This window comes from Bolinopsis microptera, chromosome 12, assembly GCF_026151205.1.
Source record: "Bolinopsis microptera isolate Bmic1 chromosome 12, MBARI_Bmic_1.0, whole genome shotgun sequence".
NCBI classification, from domain to species: Eukaryota; Metazoa; Ctenophora; class Tentaculata; order Lobata; family Bolinopsidae; genus Bolinopsis; species Bolinopsis microptera.
In genome coordinates, this window is record NC_087083.1 from 5,990,348 (window position 1) to 6,010,816 (window position 20,469).

A 20,469-nucleotide genomic window follows, 5' to 3' on the forward strand; every position below is an offset into this window, starting at 1 on the left:
GTTGATTGTAAGTCTATCACTAAAGAGGGGAGGCCAGATTCAGATCCTTCTCCTAGATATTCTCTCCGTAAAGGTTAACTGATTATTTTAGGATTGATCTCCAACAACTGACATAGAACGCTGTTTTTGGTGACTGGCTTTAATTGATATTCTATTACAGTACCTATCAGTGTCAATGACTTTTTTCAACGAATCATTCCAATGTCCATAGTTGAAATAGTTGAAACAGTTGGGGTATTTCATATTTCCAATAATATTTGTGTTCGCAGGAGAGCAGACATTCAGCAGTAACGTTGAAATGTGCTGGTTAAAATCTATTTGCCTCTCAGCAGGTTTGTCAACTTCAAGTTCAGCTGCTGTTCCACAATTCACTCACAGCTGCTGTTCCTTACTTCACTCACAGCTGCTGTTCCTTACTTCACTCACAGCTGCTGTTCCACAATTCAATCTACAATCAGTATATCACACATTAAAAGTAACTAATATTCCACTACACTATTAAGCTAGATAATATATATAAACTATAAACTACAATCTAGATATACCAATATAATGCTTTTAGTAAAAGGTTATAAGGTCTTGTCTAGATAAATTATATAATACTACGCTGTATTACTATTAAAGTATTACTTATTAACTTTATCAAATCTTTTAAATTAGCTTCATTGATGAAATTATTACAAACTAAAGCTGTGTAATCGTTATAATTAGCGACAAGTATAACAAACAAGTATTAATTGTTATTAGATGACTGTTCGGTATTATAACCATAAACTATCGCTTAACCAAGATATCAAATTAAAATCCTATTCCTCAAATTACTAAATTACGCGATGATCGTTATCTCAAGTAGTTACAACTACAAATAGAACTTGAGGACGGTTTAGACTAAACCGTCCCCAAGTTCTATTTGTAGTTTTAACTTGCTTTTCCCATTTTTAAGCTTCAAATCTTAATAATATAATGGATTATTTTCAGGACCTTTAGCCTCGTATCATGAGTTTCCAAATCAATAGTTTATGCACCACAGCACATACCAACGGATCAGTAACCCAGCACAACACCCTCATTACAAATGAAAGAATGAAGTAAGACAAGTTTCCTGTTACCACTACAGTTGCCTATTGTCTTGTTCCTTTGTTCGCGTGGTCCCACCTTACTTTACATTGTTAAGTTTTATTGTCTTTTGTTTTGTGAGTGAGGGTGTTATTTTGTTATACTCCCTGCTGACTGCTTGCTCGTACAGTCCTGGTAAACACTAAACAAGCTGTTCAACTATTCGACTGTAGCTTGGTTTTTTGATGTTTTTTAGCTTTGAGGTTGTTTCCAATTGCAAATGTCAATTCACTTTCTATCACTCGTATAGTCGGTTCATATTTATTTTTATTACTTAGTTTTCATCGGTTCATTCTTCTCTTTTTTCTCTTTTTACGTTTAGATGTGAGTATGAATCGTGAAAATTTGAAAAACTTGAACTTTATAACTTTTATGCCGGCTCCAAAAGCAAATGGTGTTTCTTTCAAGTAGTGTCCGGTATGGGAGTAACCGTTCTCCCAATATTCTAATTTTATACCTATCTAACGCTAGATACCGCTAGATGTCGCAAAAAAAAGGGGGAAATTTTATGAAAATAGCGCTATCTGTCGCCTGGCGTCAGTGCTGCGTGCTTAGCGTCATCTAGCGTCATCTAGCGTCATCTAGCGTCATATAGCGTCATATAGCGTCATATAGCGCTAGATAGCGCTAGATAGCGCTAGATAGCGCTAGATAGCGACATTCGAAAGGTGCCGTGCACTTAGCGACAATGTCGCTAATTGGCGTCATCTAGCGTCATCTAGCGTCATCTATCATCATCTGGCGATATTTCACGCTAGATGACGCTAGATGACGCTAGATGACGTCATATGTCGAATTTCAACTATCAGTAAAGGTCCAGTTCATTTACGTTCCATTGGAAAGGCGAAATAGCACAACTTTTAGAAGCTTGAATTATTGAACTTTAAAGTTTAAAGTCGTCATGAAAACTCCTATTCTAATAAAATATAAAACTCTATAAAAAAACTTGAATAATAGTTAGTTCTTTAGAACCAACATATAGACATGAATGATGAAACATTTAAGTACACAACCAACATTTCATGCGGTGTAGCAGTTAAAGTTGTATAGGCACGGTTAATATAGTTATTAACCATTGGAAAAGGTAACGTACTATACAGATACTGTGAGCATCATTTCTAATATAAATAACTCTTTCGTTTGTAACGATAATTAGCGTCATCATTTAATGTTTTGTCGTCACAATATCTTGCTGTGTATCTGAGGATTGTGACGTGCTTCCGTTTTGTTCCCGTTTTGTACGCAATTTTAACATTCATTCATTTTCTAGATCACGTGACAGATAGGTAAACTTATAAAAATTTTAATTGTTTAAATCTTTTTAAAGACTTTTCTGGCGTATCATGATCGTCCAATGTAACTGCGAGACCGAGAGAGCCAAATAAAAAGGATTATTTTATACCGCACTATAGTTACCTGGGGACCCCAGGCTATTATATTTATGTTCATAATCATAGAATAGAGATTAGGCGGAATGACAGGCTGAGCGCCGCCCATTAATATTCTAAGTAAACCATAAACGAAACGGTCTTACTATACCGCAGAGAAACAAACCTAAGTATAAGAATATTTAATAATCTTATGAGCTTATAGTTATGACACCCAATTCCTATATTTCGTGACCACATGCCACAATACCCTATAATTTCCTTCCTGCCAGGTACTCTCAATATACTCAAATCCATATTTTATCAAAATAGAACCCTTCTGTAGAATGTCAATGGAAGGGTAGAAATTCCCGACAGGTGACTATTCTATGACTATACTATACTACTATACCGATACGACTATTCTGCAGATAAGATTTGTATCGTGTAATCTGTATCCTATTTATCAATTGTAGCCGCTTACCTTCTCACGAGAAGAAGTAGTTGTAAAACTACTACTATCTCATGATATGAAAACCTCAGGAAATGTGTAAAGTTATTGTTCACTGGCGGACCAGGATGTTTGTTTCTGAGAAATAACCGACCATATAAGGTTACGTAACCATAGTAACACTACCATATAAGGTAATGTCCCCATAGTAACATTGCTATACAAGGTAATATCACCATCAGGAACAGGACTTGGATATCTGTTTACAGTTGAAATGTGTAGTTGAGTAGTCCATACAATCACGGTGATATTGTAATGCCAATGGATTATGCTCAAGTTTCAACTGTAATGGATTACACACATTACATATTACCTCCTGTATTCCGTCTTTTCCTGTGTTTCTGTATCCTTACCTTGGGACTTCAGGCTTTTCTGTTCATAAACATATTGAAAATTGCGAAGGAATGACAGGCTGAGAGCCGCCCAGTAACTGTATTCCATTTCCTGTATTTTGACTTTTCCTGTATTTCGACTTTTCCATGCTTTTGTGGATCATTGTATCGCGCCCTCTTTTGATTGTGATTTCCCCTCGAGGGTGTGGAATTGTGAGTGCTTTATTACTTTATTAATTTGTAACAAGTCATTTTTATTTTTTAGGGTTTTTGTATTGTCTATCGTTATAAACTTGTCTGTAGTCTGGGAGTCACGATTTAACTTTAGGCAGTCGTGACTCATTGTGATTGCGAGTAATTTATAAAACAATTCATGAAGATCCACAACTGTGATAGGTTCACAATAATTGTAGTGTTGAAACGTTTTAAATCAAAGTCTTCATTGATTTGTAACTTCAAATATACCAATTCTAACAGACTATTCCAAGAGTTAATGACCAGTCTCCCTGGTTACGTGTTACCTAGCCACGTGCTGCAGTTATCATAGTTACCTAGTCACGTGCTGCATTTACCATATAAAGTAGTGTTCAGAGTGCTGACACCTTGTTAGAACACGCGATACTGCTATCAATATCTCCACACCATGAGGCTTCCGCTTATTTACCGTAAGTTATTATTACTCAGTTGTTATTAATAACAAGGTTAAGTCAAAACAATTTGTTAAGTTGATTTTATTTAATTAGATTATAAGTTTCGTATTCTATTTATTAAATCATGGAAATAATTTTTCTATAAACTATAAAATGTTATTAAATAAACTAAACTAAAGTAAAATAAACTAAACGCTCCTGACAGGGGAAGTATCTGACTACACAGTGGGTGGCGTGTGCGGGGGAGCAGTACTTCTTGGAGTTCTTCTTTCCCTCCTCTTCTGGTGGTGTTGTTGTAAACGGAAAAGTAAAAGTGCGTTTTTTTACTCCAATTCTCCTATTCACTTTTTAGCTTTAGTTTATTCAAAAGCAAACAGCCCGGATAGAACGAAAAAAATAAATAATTAGCTTTCGATTCGAACGAATTAAACTCTAAATGAAAATCATCATAATTGGATATTTGATTGGTATTAAATAATGCTCCTCTAGAACCTTTAATGCATAATAGTATCATTCTTCTTATAAAAAAGAACAATTTACAACGAAAAAAAACAATAACACCATTATAATTTATCTCTTTTGTAGGCTATTTTATTACATAAAAGTTTTTCAAATGTTTTTGCATGTAGTGATCGTACTCCTCCCGTAACGTTTTATTGCCGTTTGCCAATTTCTGTCAATAGTTATGAGGCTAAACACTGCCAGTATTATAATGAAATAAAATCTACGGTCGCGCTTGCCAGTACTGTGATTCTCAGTTTAAAAAACATTTTTATAACGACCAAATTCCTTTCATTGGCAGTTTGTAGCACTTGGCGAACTGCATCATAGTTTCTAAAGCTTGTTATGTGGTTTAATTAAAATTCTAATTAATTTAATTCTAATTAATTCTTCTATATCCTCTTCTAGAACATTCTAACGGTGAAAATTACTTGGCTCCGCACCAACTCAACAGTTATGAGATCATTTGAACGTTTGAAAAAAATATTGGCTGGCACGAGAGTATAATTGGTGTATTTGGTCCTAGCTAGACGTGACGCTTACGGGATCAATTACGTGACACATCACGTACCGTCTAGATAGGGTCTTGCTTAGGCGAGCAAATTTTAGACAACCAGCCTACTCAGCAGCTGATTCTAAGGGTCACGTGACCAGATTTACACAACACGTTACACACAGTATTTATTATTTGAGTTTTTGGTACAATACAGTAAAAGAGTAAACTACGGTTAAATCAGAAGAGAGATATAAACTTTTAGCCATCCCCAAAGAAATTAGAATTGGTTTTGAGTTTGAGTTTACGTCGCTCCCTTTTCGTACATAACGCACAAACGAACGCACCCGCACCCGACCCACGGATTTTTCACTAATATTAAAAAGATAATCCTTCATATTATACTCTTCCAGACCCATGCGTTCACTATAATACTAGCATAAGCCCGTCTAACACTATAAAGTGGTGGGTGAATTAACTTTTTATATTGGGTCAGACTTTACCATTGTATTGTAGCATAAGCAAGATATATAACAATATTTATTTAATTTGTGATTTTGACACCACTTGGGGGTTTAAATTTCGGAACATAAAGTTTTTAATTCTTTGCCAATTTGTTTTTCTTTATACTGGTATTCGACCCAGCCAAAAAAGTTCCAATGGTATATCTTTCACGGTTCTTGCGGAAATTCGTGTTAAAGTTTATGTCGTGGTGTCAGTAAAATGGCAACAGATATATTATATATTTATGAAAAGTCTTTAGCAACTGCTCTTCATAATATTTTGAATAATTTCTCAAAAAATATACACTTTCTGTGGGCCACCCTGTATACATATCGTCTTGCTTTATATAGTAAGATACCCATATAAACGGCAAAGAAGTATCATTTAAAGATTTAAATAAAACGTAATGCATAAATTTCAAGATTCTCAAAATATCTCAAAACATACCTTCGGACATACCTTACTCACCTTCTCCCCACAGATAAGCAGAAGCTGAAACGTAGACCCGCTATAAAAATGAAACAGCCGTCAATTCCGAGCCCAATCGATAAGGGAGTGATTGAACAAAGTAAAAACAACTGTTTGTTTGTTATAAAGGAGAAAGCTAATTGTCCCTTGTCTCCTGTGCCACCTCCGCTGGTAAGTGTTCTAAGTTGTTACTAATGAGATAATTAGTCGTTACTAATGAGCTAATTAGTCGTTACTAATGAGTTAATTAGTTGTTACTAATGAGTTAATTAGTCGTTACTAATGAGTTAATTAGTCGTTACTAATGAGTTAATTAGTCGTTACTGATGAGTTAAATAGTCGTTACTGATGAGTTAATTAGTCGTTACTAATGAGTTAATTAGTTGTTACCAATGAGTTAAGTAGTCGTTACTAATGAGTTAATTAGTCGTTACTAATTAGTTAATTAGTATTTACTGATGAGTTAATTAGTATTTACCAATGAATTAATTAGTTGTTACTAATGAGTTAATTAGTTGTTACTAATGAGTTAATTAGTCGTTACTAATGAGTTAATTAGTCGTTACTGATGAGTTAATTAGTATTTACTGATGAGTTAAATAGTCGTTACTGGTGAGTTAATTAGTCGTTACTAATGAGTTAATTAGTATTTACTGATGAGTTAATTAGTATTTACTAATGAGTTAATTAGTTGTTACTAATGAGTTAATTAGTTGTTACTAATGAGTTAATTAGTCGTTACTAATGAGTTAATTAGTCGTTACTAATGAGTCCATTTATCATTAATAATAGTAATGAGTCCATTAATCATTCCTAATGAGTCAATTAGTTAATTAGTAACTTATCTCCTAATATAATGTATTCTCCCTCTTCAAGAGTCCAGCGAGGATGAGGAAAGTTCGTGACCCCAACACTGCAATAATTCCAATACAACCCTCCACTCACCCCAGTACCACATCAAGTGTGTCTGACATGCACGAAACTGAAAGCAGAATAAAGTAACTATTATTGCTATTCTAAGTATTAATTTATTAATTATTAAATTATGTTTTTTTTAGTGGTTTCCGTCTGAAGTGGGCACGATACAAGTTTATTTAATAAAAAAATCATAAAAGTAAAACTACGCACGAAAACGTTAAGGGTGCTACTATCTACTAAAGTTAGAATAGAATATAATTTGAATAGAATATAATTAGAATAGAATATATTTAAGATAGAATATACTTCTAATTGATAATCTCTGTTTTAGTCGTTTAGAGAAGAGGTTTGAGGAAGGGAAGATAGCAAGCATTAAAATAAATGTGTTTCACGACGAGAACGAGCTGGTGATTACTGTAGCTGAGGTATGTTCTTTAAATGCAGCTATTTGAGAATAACAATTTGCTTTATTCAGCGTTTTGTGGTAAAGGACTAGATTGAGATGATAATTTAAATTAAAGCCAATTCAAGTTGTATTGTCCTTAGAATAAAAAATCATGAAATACACGCTTCCATGTAAAATAACATTTTAATACTGATTGATTTTGGACACGAAGGGAAACACACAAATTTGGCTTGGAAACTTCGTTTATTACATCGCTAGAGCCTACAAAAAAGAAATAAATTAGTCAGATAAAATCAATCATAATACTCAGTCAAAGAGATTCAAAAATTTATAAAAAGGTCATGATTAGAGAATATCATGAAAGTCGATCAGAAATTGGAATACGATAAAATTGTTTCACTGATAGCGTGGTAGATAAAATTTATAAAGAAAAATGACGCAAAATTGGCACAAAATTGTTAAAATTAATGAATTACAGATATTGGTAAAAACCACAAAAAAACTACCTTTTAATTTCCATCCTATTTAAACCCCAAACATTAGTTCTAAACTTTGCACAAAATCTAGCCTCTTCCCTATCTAATAGGGAAGGTTTAGTCTTTTTCACAATCCCGAATTTGAAACAGTCAAAACTGAAAGTGTCCTTGTGTACATCGTAACAATGCATTGATAAGGCTGAGTGCTCGTAGAGGGCACGGTCGTCAATGTTGAACTTGTTCCGGTGCCCATTGAGCCTAATGTGGAATGGAGTCAACGTCTGCCCAAAGTAAGTGTCCTCAGATCCCTCAATAGCCCTACACTGCTGGCATTGTGCAACGTAAATAATGTGCTTATCTTTGCACGTGAGGGATTCGTCTAGATTAAGCTCCATGCCGTTGACCATGATCTTAGAGTCAAGATCGAACAATACCGGGCAAGTCTTGCATCCAGGGGCTGAGCACTTCTGTGATGTTTTTTGGGGACATTCAGCCTTATTTCCAAGTTGTCGATTCTTCACTACCCTGTTTCCGATTGAAGGATGTTTTCGTGTGGCAAATATCACACGTATATCTCCACATATCCTCCTGATGTCCGGTCCAAGTTCGTGAATCAACTTCTTCAGCTGAATGTTGTCCGAAGAGTGTTGTACTGAAAAGACTAAGTTATCAGCGTTCTCACTCTCCTTAGACCTGTTGGCTCCGTGGGTGTTCTCCAGTACTCTGACAACTGCTCTCGGCTCGATCTCCTCTAACTTAACGCTGTTATGTCCGCTTTTAGATAAATCTGCTTTCAGCTCCATTAAGTCTTCTACACAGGTTGAGTCTTGCGAGTTCCTTTCTATGATTCGTATCATCTGGGAAAACGCCACAGATTCGAATACATGGTGAGGATGAAAGCTATCCGTTCGCAAGTAATTCCTAGCATCTGTCTCCTTTCTGTAGAGTCTATATTGGATCTGGTTGTAAGTATCCAAGGTTAGAGTGATGTCAAGGAAATTAACAGTTTTACCGATTTGTTGGTCAGCAAATCTGATTCCAAATGGTTCTGCCAGTTTGTTCAGTTGCTCCACATTTTAATACACTAGGTGAGGTCAATCCACTCTAGTATGAACTACCAAACTGCCAGTGTAGAGTTAAGACGGGAAAACGGGAAATCTGCGGGAAAACTTCTACCTGTCAAACTGGTGCAGAAGTCTGGGAAATTGAAAGGTTAGTTGGGGATCAACTTTGTATTTTATTTACGCTGGCTTTTAAATCATCACACATGAAAGCTTTTTGGTCATGCCTGTTAAACATAAAAATATAATGCTTGGTATGTTCATAAATGATAGATGATGGGACAAAGTAACTCAAGTTATAGAAAATACAGGTGATCCTCTGTGATTTCTCAGCTTCAAATCACAATTTAAGATCAGGAAAACAGTCCAACTTCTTCATACTGGACAGTGTCGTGTCCTCGTGCTTAACTATTGAAACAAAATATTTCCTTGTGTTTAAAATATGTTTTGGATAACATCCACCGTTCTTAACCACTCCTCTCATCAAACATACCCTCACAATCTGAACAATCAACAATGAACAGGAGCAGACAAGAAGTACAGGTTCCCCATGTCAGTGGAGGACATTAGCAAGTACAAATTTAACTTCTACCTCTGGTCCACAGACAGCTATTCCAGGTTAGCTAGTTGTAGTGTTGAACGATCAGTTCGTCCTGTAGAACGTGAATATCGTTTCCATTTATTTATTTTCCTGCTTTCCTGGGACAATTAGATCGAGCTTTGGACTTTTTAATTGAAATGGCATTGACTTAGGTAATTGTTACTGCACCATAAAAGATGATTTAGGAGTTATGTTGTATTTTTGTTAAAGTTAAACATCCAGTAATTTTATAAAAAGGACAATGTTTTGCTCATTTTCTTCGGTGGATCGAAAGCGTTCATCTTTGTTGCCTGTTTCATTCTCAACGCCCCTATCCGAATTAGATCTACGATAAAGTTTTAGTGATAATTATATCACGAAAACGAAAAATTGTGTCGTTATAACGAATGTCCAAACCATGGTTTACTTATAGTTTAAATTAATATAATTTTCAGAACCTACCAAGCTGGAAACTGCCTATTCAAGTTCGAACCAGCAGATTTTGCTGAAGGTGAAGGTAAAACCACATCTGGGGACTTTGTTAAGAGCCAAAAAGTGAGTTCAATTATTTTAAACCAAAAATTAAGCATTGTATTTGTATTTAAAAAATTAAAGTGGTCCCTAATTGCTCCCTGATTTTACTAATCGGTTCCTAAATTCCCTCTAATCATTGCTAGCTTATCACCTGTTAATCACCCGCTAATTATACTTAATTACCCAGGAAGACACAACAGACTGTCCGGAAGTTTCAGTGACACTCCGTTACATCAACCGGAACAGTAAGCTAGTAGTTGGGATCCAGTCAGTTGCTAATGTTCAGAAGACAGGGTGGAGGAGATTTGCTACTGCGCTCTCAGATAGTGCTCTTCTTCGTTAGTTACTAATTGGTTAATTAATTAATTTTAATAAGTTAGTAATTAGTTATTGATTAATTACAGTGATGTAGTCGGTAATTGGTTGATATAATGAGTGATTCAGATTAAACATTTTTTTTTCATCATACAAAATAAATATGTATTTTTATTGAAAGCGAACAAATCAAATTAATATAAATTAACAAATTAAGAAACTTATAAATCAAAAATTTAATAAATTTGTAGAACCACGGCCAGTTGTGAAGATCACCCTATCTGATGAAGATGGGAACGTCAGGGACACTCAGCGAACTGACCCGATCAAGGGTTATAATATCAGGTTAATATCTATTCTCAAACACAAGGATTTATTCTATTGTGCGATATATAAGCTAATTGTGATTTATGACAATGATTTGATCTCAGGATGATTCAATAAAAATTGCACAATGTTTCTAAATTGGTTGTAGTTTTCTAAGTTTCTAATTATCGTTTTAGTTACAGCGACGAGAAAAGGTTTATGTTTGACGTGCCCCTTCTGGAGCTTAAATCACATGTTAAACTTACTCTCGAACTATCACACTCGAATATGAGGTTAGTCTCCGTACTAGATCTATAAATAGACCATTTAAATAATCACTATTCAGCGGGTACGATCGAGACAGTAGACACCGTGTTGTATTGTTGGGGTTAACTATTGAAACAAAATATTTCCTTGTTTTTGAATTGTGTCAACCCCAGGGTGGCTCACAACAAGATAGGAGAGTTAGAGTTTAGTTGGGAGAGTACAGGGAGTGAGGGGGAGCACTGGCGGGAAATGATCCAGGTGTTTAGAAATTTATTTTAACAATCTATCAATTAATTTATCAATAAATATTCTATATTAATGCAGAGTACAGTTACATTATATTTATATCGATCGATTATTATATTGAATATTTACTCACTCTTGTTTTTTGAATATTAAATCAATTCTATTATTATCGTCAAAAATGCTTTTGATCGATTTTGTCAAAATTCTAACCGATTTCCTTATGAATTGTTTTACTTTCAAGCTACTGTTTTAAGTTATAACTAATGAAATCTTTCAGATGATAAGCTCAGATCAAGAAGTCCCTAAAACTCACTTCATAAGAAATCGAAGCAGAAAATAAACTCCTTGAATTTTGATTTTATGCGGTACCATCAAGTATAAGCTATCTTTGTAGACATTTTATTAGTTTTCAACAGTTTCTAATTTTATCTTTTTGTGTTTCATAATTTTGAAATTTATTGAGCTATCGTTTGGAGTAAGTCGTACTTTTATAAAATATCGATTGTGTCCAAGATTTTAAAATTTTCCAATTGCAAGTTTACTATGATATGAGTGATGAAATACAAATTGAAACAAATTTTTGAATAGCGGAGAAAAACTTGAAACACAGTAACCTGAAACATTAAATTCGGCAAATGTCAAATTACTGCCTTTTAAAACGGGTATCTTTTAAAACGGGTGCTTAAGTGCACTATTGTTTTTTAATACATGATATTACTCTTCAACCTCGAAATCCTTTTTAAACTATTGTCCCTGTCACCTCCACCTCACACAGAGTCAGAGCACCTCTCTGTACTGTTATTCTAACTGTCGTCCCAACTTTACCACCACAATCAACCTCGTACATTTCCTTACCAAGCTGGTATGCCACCTCATCACAGTAAACGTTATCCACGAAAACCTACAGAGGGCAAATCCATCAAATTAGTGGAATAAAGAGATTAAAAGAAGTTTAGGGTAATTGAAGCTTTAAAGATAAGTAGAATATCAATCGCAATTTCAAATTGAGAAACTATTTAAAAACTATTAGAAGCTTTCAAGGTAATCTCACCTGAGCTTTGTCGATCCTATTTTGGCAGCAGTCCAACCTGTTGTAAATCGTAACCTTGTTCACAGCGGACTTCTGAGCAAGAGTACCGTCCCAATATAGTGTATGTACTAAGAGCGCCAACTTGTGGGTGAGATTTTATGTCTCAAAACCCAACATATTATACACCATTGGAAAGGTCTCATTGAGTAGAGTCATATGGTACCAAGTGTTGGGGAAATGGCTGCTCCTAGCGAAAGTTATAGCCCGTCAAAGTCCCAAAATTGTCACTTCAGAAAATTGGGCGGGACATCGTGTTCTTAAACTTTTTGACAAATTTTTTTAACAGCATATTGTTTATCACAGTTTTTTACACAAGATTTGCTGTATGCCGTAATTTTTAATCCATTATTAGAGTCACAATCAATTTATTTTGTCAACAGAGTTTGAAATACTTGAAGAGACAATTGATATTCCGCGTGGTTCGCGGCGCGCTTCTTTGTCTACAAATTGTTAAATTGCGCGTTACAATTCCGAGTAACGTAGCAGAAGACGTTTCCCTGAATTTTGTTGGGGATTTTGTAGGGGATTTGACACGGATTTCAAATCCCCTAAAAATAGTTTCGAATTGTCCCTGGGAGTGGCCTGAGTGGGTCAAGACGTCGAAAATTAGTTTCTCTGGTTGTTGGGGTCAGGTACTTCCTATCTAACCTCCAAATCATGTTCCAAATACCCCGGAACATAAATCTCCTACAGGGGTAAAGATTCTCATTCTTCATTGATTTGACCTGGATTTCAGTAATTTTGGGGTGGGCGAGGCCCCTGGGAGTGGCCTGAGTGAGTCAAGATGTCGAAACTCGGTCTTTCTGATGCAGTTTGGGACAGGTAATAACTATTAAACATCCTAAACATGTTCCAAATACCCCGGAACATAAACCCTATACAAGGGTAAAGATTCTCATTCTTGATTTGACCTGGATTTCAGTAATTTTGGGGTGGGCGTGGCCCCTGGGAGTGGCCTGAGTGGGTCAAGATGTCGAAACTCGGTTTTTCTAATTGTTAGGGACAAGTACTAACCATTAAACCACCTGAAAATGTTCCAAATACCAGGGAACTCATACAAGTGTGAAATCCCCTACACAAATCAAGGAAACGTGCTCTCCCGAGCAGCGCACGAACAATGCCAGAGTGCATTCTCGGTTTTTGTGTCGAATGTGAATCTAACTTATTCTGAAACTAGTTATTAACAACTATAATTGGAATTAATTGTAGAGAGTTCAGCTAGTAATTAGCCACGTCACTAATTACTTAATTAACCAATACATAAATTAATGAAATGGTGGCCTGGTGCCCCCATTTATGGCCTGCTTGCTCCCAACTGTATCTAGAGCCGTTTGTTAATAGAACGAGATCAGGTTATATCTTAAATCTTTATGGTATGCAACTAGTATGCTGAAGTACACCCAAACATGCGAGGAATTTATTGAACATTTAAAGCACTAAAGACTATTGCTGTAATGCTGTCCGTATCCCTAATAGTGAGTATTAAAATATAGATTATAGGTATCTACCATTTCACAAGTCTTAGTTCCCGAATTTGTTCTGACATCGAGTGAATCGTAATTGTAATCAGTACAATACAAGATGAATTTAGCATCATTTTAGTTTGATTTCTGTTGCCGGTCTAGAAGATGTTCGTGATATTGCGCATAATTGATCGAAGTATAATGTTTGATTCCATCGTATGTGGTGCATACCTTACAATACATATTTATGTGGATCATAATTAGCGGGGATCGAAATTATGGGGGAACGAAAATATGGGGATTTTTTTCAGAAATTCAGTAATTCAATACGAAATTTCAGAAATTCAGTACGAAAATATGGGGATTTTTTCCCATTTTTTCCAAAAATCCCCGAATTTCGTACCATATAAATATGTCTCGACCTTTATTTTACTCTAAAGACATACTAGAAAATCCGTTGTCACAGGGAGGAAGCTAGAAATCAATTTTTATCGTATCATAAAATTTAAATCACAACCGAAGATACATGCTATTATTTCGTAGAACACTCTAAACTCAACAGTAAATGATCGAAATTTAGCTCCAAATTCTTAACACGTGCACGTGCAAGTCTCCGCCTGCTTTACTATGCACGGGAGTGGTTGTACACACAAACAGAAATCAAATACATTACATATTGTGTAGTTATTGACTACTGATAACACATTTATAAATATGGCGAAATATCAAATATTATCAAAAATGTAAAACTTGTAAATTTGTCAAATTCATTAATTAGTCTCAACTGATATAAAAAATAAAGTAAAACATCGCAGCAATAAATACATAAGATGAAGACATTGACAGCTCTAATAATAGATCAGAAAAAGAAAAATGGCGTTATTTAATAAAAATCGAATCGAATAACTTAAACTACAGGTGCTAGGGCCCTTGTAAACAATCGTAATATCCTGTGAATTAAATCGATTGATTCTAATTGGTGTTCATCACTGATTAGAGGCAACAAAAGGATAAGCTAGTCAGCAGTAAATAGCAATGCATCAGTCAGCGAACGCCATCGATCGTAATGTGTCTTGCTCCAAGCTTTTAACACCTGAAATTATATGTTTTGAATAACAATTACACTTAAACAAAATAACGGAACTCAAAAAGCTATTACGTTACAATATCTTAATAAAATTCTGGGTAACTAATTTAATTAAAACCATACCAACATTGAACCTACGTCTTACAATGAGCGCTATAATTTTTAGAACATAACAGCTGATAACCACCTATAACAAGCATGAAGCACGTGATTAAAACCCACGATTAGGGTCGGGCAATCTATCACTACTACTGGTACCACTACCACTACCAGGTATGAGCGTAAGTTGCGTAACAAACTTAAGATGAAACAATTGATCTCTATGTAGCACTCTGCACTATATATATATACGTATCACTATTTTGCCTAGTATTACTGATAAGATGGTGATAAAAAGTAAGCACTTATTTTCTAAATAAAATGGTATTTACTTTAAATATCAGGATGGCAATTACTAGCCTGGGCTGATCTTCGTGATAATATATACAGTAAAACCCCGACTTACAGTACAGTTTGGGGAAAGATAAATAGTGCGGTAAATCAGAGTTTTCACTTTTTGGTCCCCTTGGCCGTCGGATCACATGGTTTCTCTCCGCACAGAATTGGTTCCCAATTAGTGGTCATGGACTATGGTTCACAAGTACTCAAGTGAGGGGTACTAAAACTGTGTAGGTTCAATGCTCTTTGACCAACATCAGAAACAAAACATTATTTACCGCCCCTTCTGTCACCAAGGATCGACCGGGACTGCTTTTTTGGCCGGGACTGGAAAGGAGTGCCGGAACCAGGTATACGCCGGGACCGGGATTCAGCCAGATTTGGGACCGGGATCATAGCTAAGAAAACCAGCACTTAACACTTACACTAAAATCTGGTATCCGCAACTGATAAAAAGCACAAGCACAGCTTACCCAACAAATTGGCACTTGACTCTGACAGTGTTTTGTTTATTAATTGGTAAATAATTTTGCTTTAAACTTCAGTTTTTCAAAAAATCCGGGATTAAACCGGGATCCCGGTCGAACCTTGTCTATCACTCCCTGTCATCTCTTAGCTCTCTGACACCTTATTGCTTAATGCTAAGATCCTAATTCCTAGCTTAACAATACGTAACACACTCATATGGAGTCTTTATTCTAGCTCGACGGTACTGTAAAACCACTAATTGGGAACCAATTCTATGCGGAGAGAAATCATGTGATCCGACGGGGACTAAAAAGTGAAAACTTTGATTTACTACATTTCTGTAGTATGTGCATCTCTTATTGCTAAAATTCGACGACTTATCTGCTACTTTGTGTCCGGTGCTATACAATTGTGAGTACGTTATGGAAGATGTGTACTTAGACTCTCTAATGTAGTCAAGTAAACATTTTGACCAGCTTTCAGATGCTTCTAATGATCTTGGTATTTGGGTTGAGGTAATGAAGACAATAAACTTTGATGAAGATAGTGATATCACATTCGAGAAGTTCAAGAAACCAAACAAGGACGTTTTAGTAAAGCACCTTTTTGATGCGTTTTAGGGTATTGTCTAATATCAGCGTATTCTCCACGAATAAAAAGATAGAGGAAATGAAAAGTGAAATCATCAGTGCTCAGAAATTAGCAAAAAATGCAGAGGAAACCCTTCCCCCAGCTCTGTCTCCACTTTCACGGCAGAAAACTTGAAGAAAGTAGTTTGGAATGTTGTAGCTGAAGAAGATCGCAGCAGATTGCAGAAATGTCTTCATTTTTAGTCTCAAGGAGGATACAGGAGAGAAACTTGACGATCAAATTTGTGATGTGTTTGAACAAATTGCAGAAAAGCCACGCTTCGAAGCTGCTAAAATTGGGAATATGTCTGCTGAAAAACCCAGAGCTGTCAAAGTATAATTTTGAAACTCTAGCACCGTTCATCAGATACTGCTCAAAGCTAAAGAACTCAGACTGTCTCAGTGTTTCAAAAGTAAATGACCAAATCAACTATTTGAAGGAGGAAACGAATATAGAGCACTTATTTCTAAAATTCTAAAGGTATATTGTCACTAGTGAGATTGTATAGGGTTGTACACTCCCTCTTTTTCTCTATTGTCACCATAAATTGAGAACGTTTTGAGTTAGGAACTCCAAAATTTCCAGACACATTTGGACTTGGTTTGATAATTGAAGTGCTTTCCTATAACTTCAAGTTCGTTGTTTACAACTAAACCGAGTTATGACCATTTTAAAGTGATGGTTATGATTTGGTTTTAGCAATTATTTTACTTAAATTCATGCTTGATAGGTAGACAACATCATTTTAAACACGTACGCAAAGTTACACTCCCAGATTTACTCCCTGATCCTCGTAATTCCATTTAGAGTATCACCCTGTTACGTCACGACAAGGTTCTACAGAGGCTCGAGTGCGGGTCGGTCCATTGTTTTATTAGTGTTTAGCCCCATAAAATGAGAGTTAATCACGCATATTTCCGCATTATAATGGTTGATATGCATGAGTTAACTATTGTTATTCAAAAATATCGCTTAATAAACTTAATATTGGCTGGCACCGACGAAAATATCAAAATAAATCGCAGTAATAGTACAAAAATGAGGGTAAATTATAAGCACAGAACTGAAAAGAAAGATTAAATGGAGGATACGACTAAATCGCGATTCCAATGTTTGATAAATGACATGCATCAAGGCAAATTGTGGCCCTCTTTGGTATTCAAAGAGATATAACCAGTGTAGGGAATACCATCAGGGTTCGGGAACTTTTCTCTAATAGCTGAAACAACGCAAGCCGGCAGAATATACCTAACATTCCTAGAAAAGTCTTCGCTGGATATCATGTTAATAAACATCCGATAAGAACAGAATCTGTACTGCTTATTGGTCAACTTATTCTTTAAAAACTTTTCTGTTTTTGCAGGATCAGAAATTTGCATCGAATATAGGTACCGTCCAAAGTCCAGACCTTCTTTACTTATCACATTAACTTTGAACATGTCAACTTGTGTGATACATTGTTTGTCTCCTCTGTGCGGTGCGATAAACTGTGACTCAAGGCAACACACATTTTCTTGTTCTGTTGCCATGGTTACGCAACCCCCACACGAACACCATTCATTGACAGGTTTATTTATCCGATCCTGGTTTAGATTGGCATAAAATGTATGGTCCAATTCTTCTGGTATTTCGTCATCCTCGCTCTCATAAGCCGGTGGATCTACCCAGTCCTCATCGCTCTCATGGTCTGATCCGGGTTTAATGAATGGATTGAAGTGATCAAGTTTTTCTTGGGACTGGGAGTTAGCTGATTCTTCGTGATATGCTTGATCTTCGGAACTACCATCACTGTTTTCATAGTCAGCATCCATATTCTGAAGATACAACGAGGGAACTTTAATTCTACGATTGTGATACCTTTATTGCAAAATATAAATTATATAGAGAGTGTACGACGTACATAGTTAGCGGAAAATTACAAGTTTTTGAGGAATATCACAGAAGTATTAAAAGAAATTACAATAAAACCAAAACAATTGCGTTGAATATGAATAAATGTGAATAACGTACTGCATGGCACTTCAATTATTGGTGTAAAAAGATGAAAATTAGAAATAGAAAAACATGAAAATTAGTTCGACCTCATGCAGCTTCCTGCACCTGCACCCATGACTCGAATTAAAGTATATTGTAGTATAATACACTGCACTAGATTAGGTCACAGAAATAATTGATAATATTCACCTAAACCTTTTTCTTGCGTTATATTTTTCTAGCAGCTCTCTCTTTCCAGGCCTGGGAACAGTGGCGATATTCCTAGGAATGTTTTCAGGGACATACTCAGTCATATCGGCTTTCTCTAAAGTTCCGCTCAAAACGTTCTGTTCGATTTTGGCTAGGATTTCATGACGGTAAGAGTAGTCCTTTTTTTGGCTCTCCTTTCGCAGAATCCACTTGGCAGTTGCTTTTGAATATCGCACATACATCTTTGGCTCTTCAGCACTATCAGTTTTGCAAGAGACATTACGATTGGTTTCTATAATTGCTATCATTGATCGTATGACTGTTGTCTCCCTTGAAAAGGCTATTCTCTTCGGCAAGTATTTCAATCGCACATTATGATAATTCTCGAGTGACCCAGTGTGTAGAAAATCCGAACAGTGCATCATATCTTCAGAAAGTTGCTTGTTAGTGATTTTGTCAAAGAGGTCTCTGAAAGTGCTCGAAGTCTTATCTATCCAAGCTCCCCGTCTCAACTGTATCTTCTGAAGCTTACCGTGAGCACATTCGGTAACCTCGCTAAAATTAGGGAAAATTCCGTCGCCTCTCAGTTTAGAAAAAGTTCCGTGAGACCATTTATGAGAACTTGTAACGTGGAGCAAAAACGAGTGAAACGTCTGAATAAGTTTTTGAGGATTCCCAGCACTGTTTCGACAGCTAAACCAGAAATGGTTTATTATTGATTGCTTCCAAGGAATAAGACTTTCATTTCGTTTTAATTTAGTTAGTTCTTTGAGGATCTTCCCGATACTCTTGGCCAAGTGCCATATATCGAAGTAATGTGTGACAGAGCTGAAGGTTTCGTCATCCCTGATCATCGCTCTAATACCACTATGCCTGTCTGTTACCAACTTGAATTGTACTACACCTTTTCCAATGATCTTCTTTAAAAGTTCCCGGCATCCAGCTCGCTCCAATTCTTCAAAATTCAGTCCTTTTTGGGCGATAAAGAAATCCAGAATAAGACCAGATGCATGGTCCATTATCGTGTAGATGCAAAATTTTGCACAGTGCCCGGGTGAATCATATTGTCCATCGCCAGAAAGAATTTGCGTATCCATTGATTTTAACTGCAAAATGGCTGCATCTCTAATCGGTATGAAGACGTTGTATACAACTGGATTGAGCCAAAGCTTAGTTATCTCGATATAGCGAGATTTGTTCAAAAACGGCATTCTCATTGCAGACATGACTGCTTGAAAAACAGTAAAACCAATTCCACACATATTTAGAGCTGATGTCAGAAGAATATTAATGAGGTATCGTTTTTTACTAACAGGAGATGATGTCCACGTACCATTATGGGGGTTCCTTGGATTTGAGCAACTGTACTGAATTTCCACGCAAAGCCCTACAACACAGCTTCCAACAATCTTATTTTCGCTACCACATTCAGGACACCATTTGAACAACTGAAGCAAATGGTCCAACGAAACAATCGCCCAGACAAATTCAACCGGGCTCTTCCTGTTGTCTTTTTTCTGTTTGGGACCTTGCATTGGAGGATTTATTGTAGTAGTAGAGTAGTTCAGATCACCGTAGTCAGGATCGTCGTCTGAATCTTCAATAAAAGTCTCATCGTCAGAGTCATGGTCCGGAAACTCCGGATACCAATGATCAGATTCACTGGTAATCTCGACACCTTCTGCGACTGTTCCAACAACTGAAGCTGATTCGGGCAAATCAGACGGATTATCTGAAGAGCTGCAGGGAGGAGCAGTATAAGGAAAGGAATCTGTATCAATAGAAGAGCTGAACTCATCCATATCATTGAGTGCTCTCCTCGTTACTCTTGAACGGTCAGTGCTGGCAGGAGTTTTCCCCTCGTTCATTTGGACCTCCCCGTTAAGAAACAGCAAGAGTTCATCTTTTTCAGGGTGAGTGTTTGGTATGGCTTCAGGATTAAGTCGCAATTTCATCCTTTGTTTATAGCCCATTAACTTCATGACATTGAAATCGCTAGTTTTGTAATCCGAATCATTAAAGTGATCGGAACACACGTAATAAGCTTTCATCTTGCTC

The 20,469-nt window shown here is 36.1% G+C and overlaps 1 protein-coding gene across 2 annotated transcripts; it reads left to right on the forward strand.

The window, feature by feature from the left end:
- The first annotated feature begins 3,895 nt into the window (after positions 1 to 3,895).
- LOC134824185 (uncharacterized) lies at positions 3,896 to 11,598 on the forward strand. Of its 2 annotated transcripts, none has more exons than XM_063835943.1 (13): positions 3,896 to 3,991; positions 4,182 to 4,289; positions 5,956 to 6,113; positions 6,819 to 6,940; positions 7,192 to 7,285; positions 8,831 to 8,954; positions 9,328 to 9,421; positions 9,839 to 9,938; positions 10,105 to 10,255; positions 10,484 to 10,577; positions 10,736 to 10,831; positions 10,979 to 11,063; positions 11,329 to 11,598. In XM_063835943.1, exons 1-13 carry the CDS (start codon positions 3,970 to 3,972, stop codon positions 11,389 to 11,391), a joined length of 1,311 nt encoding a protein of 436 aa, XP_063692013.1. In that variant the 5' UTR covers positions 3,896 to 3,969; the 3' UTR covers positions 11,392 to 11,598. The 2 variants fall into 2 exon arrangements, with proteins under 2 accessions (XP_063692013.1, XP_063692014.1); XM_063835944.1 differs by having other exon boundaries at positions 4,182 to 4,283; positions 11,329 to 11,487.
- The last annotated feature ends 8,871 nt before the right edge of the window (positions 11,599 to 20,469 follow it).

What these genes read in the sequence shown, in the direction of transcription:
- LOC134824185 (XM_063835943.1), top strand. Translation starts at nt 3,970, where the DNA reads ATGAGGCTTCCGCTTATTTACC. An exon ending in TGGTGATTACTGTAGCTGAG is followed by an intron (nt 7,286 to 8,830) that starts GTATGTTCTTTA and finishes TTAATACACTAG; the next exon opens with GTGAGGTCAATCCACTCTAG. An exon ending in GAAGTCTGGGAAATTGAAAG is followed by an intron (nt 8,955 to 9,327) that starts GTTAGTTGGGGA and finishes AACAATGAACAG; the next exon opens with GAGCAGACAAGAAGTACAGG.